This window comes from Lampetra fluviatilis, chromosome 67 (assembly GCF_964198595.1).
Source record: "Lampetra fluviatilis chromosome 67, kcLamFluv1.1, whole genome shotgun sequence".
NCBI classification, from domain to species: Eukaryota; Metazoa; Chordata; class Hyperoartia; order Petromyzontiformes; family Petromyzontidae; genus Lampetra; species Lampetra fluviatilis.
The window spans coordinates 1,742,287-1,749,786 of NC_136341.1; the positions used below are offsets into that span (position 1 = coordinate 1,742,287).

Sequence of the window (7,500 nt, forward strand, 5' to 3'; positions counted from 1 at the left end):
AGCGCCATGCTCGCTCTCTTCGAGGTGCTGTCACTCAAGGGCTGGGTCGAGGTCAGGGACGTCATCATCCAGCGCGTGGGGCCGGTGAGAGAGAATTCACGCACACACGTGTACACACTCACACACGTGTACACACACACGTGCACACACGTGTACACACACACACACGTACACACACACGTGTACACACGTACAACAACAACAACAACAACCGCCATTCGCCACTAAGTGGCGGTGACGTCACCACGACGCTTGTGCCAGGCCATGTGCACCCTGAGGCCACGTGAAGTGTCGAACGCCCGCTGGCAGGAGGTCACGGGGCAGACCCAGGTGCCACGGGTCGACTGACCGAGATGACCGAGATGACTGGCTGATGCACCACCTGTGCCCCCTACTGTGCCAACTTGCTGTGCTTTAGCCACCCGGCGCTCCGCTCGTTGTTGTGAGCGTCGCTCCTCCGCCCTCCGTTGTTGTCGGAGGGCGACTGCCTCCAATTGCCCAGTAGCGTCCTTCACAAGCCTCCTCCACTGAGGCCGATCTTGACACCGCTGGTACCAGTCATCGGCAAGTCCACTCAGCTCCACGTCCTCCTGTACCACATCACTCCATCTCTTCTCTAGCCCGTGCCGCGCCCGTTTAGCCCCCTCGATCCGGCCGAACAAAAGCTGTTGAGGCATGCGGTGGCTGGGCATGCGGGCTACGTGACCCAGCCAACGCAGCCTTGCCTGCCGGAGGAGCTCACCGATGGGACTTTGCCCAGATCTTTCAAGGATTTGTGAGCTCCTCACACAATCCAGCCTGCAGGTTAAACCCAGGAAAATAATAAAAAGAAAACATGATATTTTATTTTGTTTATTTTTGTTATTTTATTATTTTATTAAATAAAACATAATATTTTATAATAGTTTTATTTTTATTATTTTATTATTTCCCTTCTACGTGACTTTACCGAAAGAACCAAGAAGATGAATCCCTGCAGTCTCGAAAGCTTTAAATCTAAAGTTGTTGTGGTTGTGTTGTTGTTGTGTTGTTGTGGTTGTTGTGGTTGTGTTGTTGTTGTTGTGTTGTTGTGGTTGTTGTGTGTAGATGCATGGCATCTACATCCACGTCTTCGTCTTCCTGGGCTGCATGATCGGCCTCACGCTCTTCGTCGGCGTCGTCATCGCCAACTTCAACGAAAACAAAGTGAATGCCCCCTGCCTACGCACTGCCTACACACTTACGCCTACACACCTGCACCTACCTGCACCTACTTACCTACACCTACCTGCACCTACCTGCACCTACCTGCACCTACCTGCACCTACCTACACCTACCTGCACCTACCTACACCTACTTACACCTACTTACACCTATGCCTACCTCCTTACACCTACCTATGCACACCTATACCTACCTACACCTACTTACCTGCACCTACCTACACCTACCTACACCTACTTTCACCTACTTACACCTACACACCTATACCTACCTACACCTACTTACCGGCACCTGACTGCACCTACCTACACCTACCTACACCTACCTACACCTACCTACACCTATGCCTACCTCCTTACACCTACCTATGCACACCTACACCTACTTACCTGCACCTACCTACACCTACCTACACCTATGCCTACCTCCTTACACCTACCTATGCACACCTATACCTACCTACACCTACTTACCTGCACCTACCTGCACCTACCTACACCTACCTACACCTACCTACACCTATGCCTACCTCCTTACACCTACCTATGCACACCTATACCTACCTACACCTACTTACCTGCACCTACCTGCACCTACCTACACCTACCTACACCTACTTACACCTACATACACCTATGCCTACCTCCTTACACCTACCTATGCACACCTACACCTACTTACCTGCACCTACCTACACCTACCTACACCTATGCCTACCTCCTTACACCTACCTATGCACACCTATACCTACCTACACCTACTTACCTGCACCTACCTGCACCTACCTACACCTACCTACACCTACCTACACCTATGCCTACCTCCTTACACCTACCTATGCACACCTATACCTACCTACACCTACTTACCTGCACCTACCTGCACCTACCTACACCTACCTACACCTACCTACACCTATGCCTACCTCCTTACACCTACCTATGCACACCTATACCTACCTACACCTACCTACCTGCACCTATGAGGTGAGCTGACCAGGTGAGTGGGGTAAGCTGACGTGTTGAGCTGACCAGGTGAGCGTGTGACAAGGTGAGAGTGTGACGAGGTGAGAGTGTGATGAGGTGAGTGTGTGACGTTGTTCAGGGCACGGCGCTGCTCACTGTGGACCAGCGCCGCTGGGAGGACCTCAAGAGCCGCCTGAAGATCGCCCAGCCGCTTCACCTGCCTCCACGGCCAGGTGTGTGTGTGTACAGGTGTGTGTGTGCAGGTGTGTGTGTGTGTAACACAGGAGTGTGTGTGTGTGTACAGGTGTGTGTGTACAGGTGTGTGTGTGTAACACAGGAGTGTGTGTGTGTGTACAGGTGTGTGTGTGTAACACAGGAGTGTGTGTGTGTGTGCAGGTGTGTGTGTGTGTAACACAGGAGTGTGTGTGTGTGTACAGGTGTGTGTGTGTACAGGTGTGTGTGTGTACAGGTGTGTGTGTACAGGTGTGTGTGTACAGGTGTGTGTGTGTACAGGTGTGTGTGTGTGTGTGTGTGTGTACAGGTGTGTGTGTGTGTACAGGTGTGTGTGTGTACAATAAATTACCACTAAACCATGAATGAAATATGTAACTAATAAGCTTGCGCCGGAGGCCCCAGGGGGACAGGCGTCTATGACGTATCCTGACCAAACCCCAATTGGTGGAGCCAGGAGATTGAATCTTTACCCTCGGGGTTCCTCCAGAAACAACAAAAAGCCACTACGTGTGGCCGCGCGGAATTTTCGAACGCTCACTGCGGAGGAGAGGCTGCCACTCCTTTGTCAGGAGCTGGACCGGTACCGCCTGGATCTCTGTGGCATTCAGGAGGTCCGGTGGACCGGCTCTGGCTCCTGCCACCATGAGGGGTGGACAGTCCTCTACTCTGGGCAGGAGACTGCCAAACAACAGGGTGTGGCTCTTCTTCTGAACAAAAGAATGAAGGGGGCGTGGGAGCGTGGCGGTGAGGTGTGGGAAGCTGTAAGTCCCAGGCTACTTTGAGCTCGCCTTCCCATCAACCGGAGGCGAGGAATGGTGGTCGTGGTTACTTATGCCCCCACCGAAGATGAACATCCGTGGAGGGATGCAGGCAAGGCCGATGAGTCAGATGCCTTCTGTGACCTCCTGTTACAGGTGCTGGCTAAAGTGGCCCCTCGGGACAGAGTCATCTTGTTGGGTGACTTCAATGCCAGAATTGGTCATGATGCTGGCACCTGGTCTGGAGTGATTGGAAGGCATGGGCCAGATCAGCTCAATAACAACGGTAGGAGGAGTCTGCTAGATTTTTGTGCAGCCCATGGGCTTGTAATTACCAACACGCTGTTCCAGCATCGGCGCATCCACACAACATCGTGGATGCATGCCGGGTCCAAGCAAGAACATCTGCTGGACTACATAGTGACAGAACAGCGGATGCGAGCCCATGTCCTTGAGACCAGGATCTACCGTGGAGCTGGTCTGCCAACTGAAGGCCCATGTCTTTTTTTTTTCGATTTAAAGCTTTCGTGACTGCAGGGATTCATCTTCTTGGTTCTTTCGGTAAAGTCACGTAGAAGGGAAATAATAAAATAATAAGTAATATTATAAAATAATAAGTAATATTATTTTATAATGTTTTATTTTTATTATTGTATTATTTCCATTCTACGTGACTTTACCGAAAGAACCAAGAACCAAGAAGATGAATCCCTGCAGTCACGAAAGCTTTACATCGAAATTTTACCGAAAGAACCAAAAAGATGAAGGCCCATGTCTTTGACACCAGGACCTACCGTGGAGCTGATCTGCCCTCTGACCATCGACTTGTCATCTGTAAGATGCGCCTGCCGTTCTTCCACTCCGGTGGTGGGTGTACACCCAGGACCCCATTCCAACCTAAAGTGGCCTGGTCTCAGCTAGCTGATGGAAGTTGCAAGCGAGAATTTCATCATCGCTTGCGCCTGGGGTTGGCATCGTCCCCCACTCCTCCTGATGTCGAGGGAAAATGGGCGAGGTTTAGGACTGTGACTCATGCAGCTGCACTGGCTGCTTTGGGCACGCGGTCCAGACCTCCCCAGAGACACTGGCTGACAGAGGAGGTGTTCAGGATAGTTGATAAAAAGCGACAGACCCACTCTCATCGGCTAGAGCATCCCACGTCGGAGAATGAGGAGGCTTACCGCAGTCTTCGCTCGGAGGTTCGGAGAGCCGTGAGGCGCTGCGAGGATGGGTGGTGGTCGCGGGTTGCTGAGGAGATGGAGTCTGCCTCAGTGGCCCCCCGTGTCTCCCCCCGTGTCTCCCCCCGTGTCTCCCCCCCATGTCTCCCCCCGCGTCTCCCCGTGTCTCCCCCCCGTGTCTCCCCCCCGTGTCTCCCCCCCATGTCTCCCCCCCGCATCTCCCCTCGTGTCTCCCCGCGTGTCTTCCCGTCTCTCCCCCCGTGTCTCCCCGTGTCTCCCCGCGTGTCTCTCCCCGTGTCTCCCCGTGTCTCCCCCCCGTGTCTCCCCGTCTCTCCCCCCGTGTCTCCCCGTGTCTCCCCCCGTGTCTCCCCCCGTCTCTCCCCGCGTGTCTCCCCGCGTGTCTCCCCGTGTCTCCCCCCGTGTATCCCCGTGTCTCCCCCCGTGTCTCCCGCCGTCTCTCCCCGCATGTCCCCCCGTGTCTCCCCCCGTCTCTCCCCGCGTGTCTCCCCGCGTGTCTCCCCCCGTGTCTCCCCACGTGTCTCCCCCCGCGTCACCCCTCGTGTCTCCCCTCGTGTCTCCCCGCGTGTCTCCCCGTGTCTCCCCCCCCGTGTCGCCCCCGCGTGTCTCCCCTCGTGTCTCCCCCCGTCTCTCCCCGCGTGTCTCCCCCCGTGTCTCCCCTCGTTTCTCCCCCCGTGTCTCCCCGTGTCTCCCCGTGTCTCCCCCCGTGTCTCCCCGCGTGTCCAGATGGCGAGGGGCTGCGTGCCAAGATGTACGACATCACTCAGCACCCGTTCTTCAAGCGCAGCATCGCGCTGCTCGTTATGGCCCAGTCACTGCTGCTCTCTGTCAAGGTGGACACTCAGTCACTCACTCACACAGTCACTCAGTCAGTCACTCAGTCACTCAGTCACTCACTCAGTCACTCACTCAGTCACGCTGTCACTCAATCTGTCACTCAGCCACTCACTCAGTCACTCAGCCACTCACTCAGTCACTCAGTCACTCACTCACTCACTCACACAGTCACTCAGTCAGTCACTCAGTCACTCAATCTGTCACTCACTCACTCTGTCACTCACTCTGTCACTCACTCACTCAGTCACTCACTCAGTCACTCACTCACTCAGTCACTCAGTCACTCAGTCACTCACTCAGTCACTCAGTCACTCAGTCAGTCAGTCAGTCAGTCACTCACTCAGTCACTCACTCAGTCACTCACTCACTCAGTCACTCACTCAGTCACTCACTCACACAGTCACTCAGTCAGTCACTCTGTCACTCACTCTGTCACTCACTCACTCAGTCACTCACTCAGTCACTCACTCACTCAGTCACTCAGTCACTCAGTCACTCACTCAGTCACTCACTCAGTCACTCAGTCACTCAGTCACTCAGTCAGTCAGTCACTCACTCAGTCACTCACTCAGTCACTCACTCACTCAGTCACTCACTCAGTCACTCACTCACACAGTCACTCAGTCAGTCACTCTGTCACTCACTCTGTCACTCACTCACTCAGTCACTCACTCAGTCACTCACTCACTCAGTCACTCAGTCACTCAATCACTCAGTCACTCACTCAGTCACTCTGTCACTCACTCACTCAGCACCCGTTCTTCAAGCGCAGCATCACGCTGCTCGTTATGGCCCAGTCACTGCTACTCTCTGTCAAGGTGGACACTCACTCACTCAGTCACTCACACAGTCACTCAGTCACTCAGTCACTCACACAGTCACTCAGTCACTCACTCAGTCACTCAGCCACTCACTCAGTCACTCATTCAGTCAATCAGTCACTCACTCACTCACTCAGTCACTCACTCAGTCACTCACTTACTCAGTCACTCACTCACTCTCTCTGTCACTCACTCACTCACTCAGTCACTCAGTCAGTCACTCAGTCACTCAGTGACTCACTCACTCACTCACCCACTCACCCACCCACCCACTCACCCACTCACCCACCCACCCACCCACTCACTCACTCACCCACTCACCCACTCACTCACTCACTCACCCACTCTGTCACTCAGTCACTCACACACTCACTCACTCAGTCACTCACTCAGTCACTCACTCACTCACTCAGTCACTCAGTCACTCACTCAGTCACTCACTCACTCACTCACTCAGTCACTCAGTCACTCACTCAGTCACTCACTCAGTCACTCACTCAGTCTGTCACTCACTCTGTCACTCACTCTGCCTCTCATTCACTCTGTCACTGACTCACTCTGTCACTCATTCACTCACTCTGTCACTCACTCACTTTCAATCTGTAGAACAGGGGGAGATCATACAAACTCCACTCTGTGTGCGTGTGTCTGTGTCTGTGTGTGTGTCTGTGTGTGTCTGTGTGTATGTGTGTCTGTGTGTGTCTGTGTGTGTGTCTGTGTGAATGTGTCTGTGTGTATGTGTGTCTGTGTGTGTGTCTGTGTGTGTGTCTGTGTGTGTGTCTGTGTGTGTGTGTGTCTGTGTGTGTCTGTGTGTATGTGTGTCTGTGTGTGTCTGTGTGTGTGTCTGTGTGAATGTGTCTGTGTGTGTGTGTGTCTGTGTGTGTGTCTGTGTGTGTGTGTCTGTGTGTGTGTCTGTGTGTGTGTCTGTGTGTGTGTGTGAGAGTAGTGGGTGGTGGACCAACCCCCCACCGTGCCGCTGGCCACCGTCTCCGTGATCTTCACCTTCGTCTTCATGCTCGAGGTGCGTCCGCCCGCTGTGCCAGGCTAGGTGCACGCGCGTGTCCCTTGCACCGCTGTGCCAGGCTAGGTGCACGCGCGTGTCCCTTGCACCGCTGTGCCAGGCTAGGTGCACGCGCGTGTCCCTTGCACCGCTGTGCCCGGCTAGGTGCACGCGCGTGTCCCTTGCACCGCTGTGCCAGGCTAGGTGCACGCGCGTGTCCCTTGCACCGCTGTGCCAGGCTAGGTGCACGTCGGGGAGTCGTCATGCCGAGCTCGCGCGTGTCCCTTGCACCGCTGTGCCAGGCTAGGTGCAGGAGGAGGTCATAGAGACCCATAGACATAGAGACTCACACAGAGACCCACAGACTCACACAGAGACCCACAGACTCACACAGAGACTCACAGACTCACACAGAGACCCACAGACTCACACAGAGACTCACAAACTCACACAGAGACTCACAGACTCACACAGAGACCCACAGA

At 54.2% G+C, this 7,500-nt stretch overlaps 1 protein-coding gene across 1 annotated transcript in view; it reads left to right on the top strand.

Annotated features, from left to right (window-relative positions):
- NALCN (sodium leak channel, non-selective) overlaps positions 1 to 7,500 on the top strand; it is a 112,469-nt gene that overhangs the window by 52,499 nt on the left and 52,470 nt on the right. The window contains exons 10-14 of the mRNA XM_078882778.1: positions 1 to 84; positions 1,087 to 1,185; positions 2,309 to 2,402; positions 5,084 to 5,190; positions 6,962 to 7,036. The exon at positions 1 to 84 is cut by the window's left edge and continues 37 nt beyond it. Of these exons, the coding sequence (XP_078738904.1) occupies positions 1 to 84; positions 1,087 to 1,185; positions 2,309 to 2,402; positions 5,084 to 5,190; positions 6,962 to 7,036 (459 nt within the window). The remainder of the gene's footprint in view (positions 85 to 1,086; positions 1,186 to 2,308; positions 2,403 to 5,083; positions 5,191 to 6,961; positions 7,037 to 7,500) is intronic.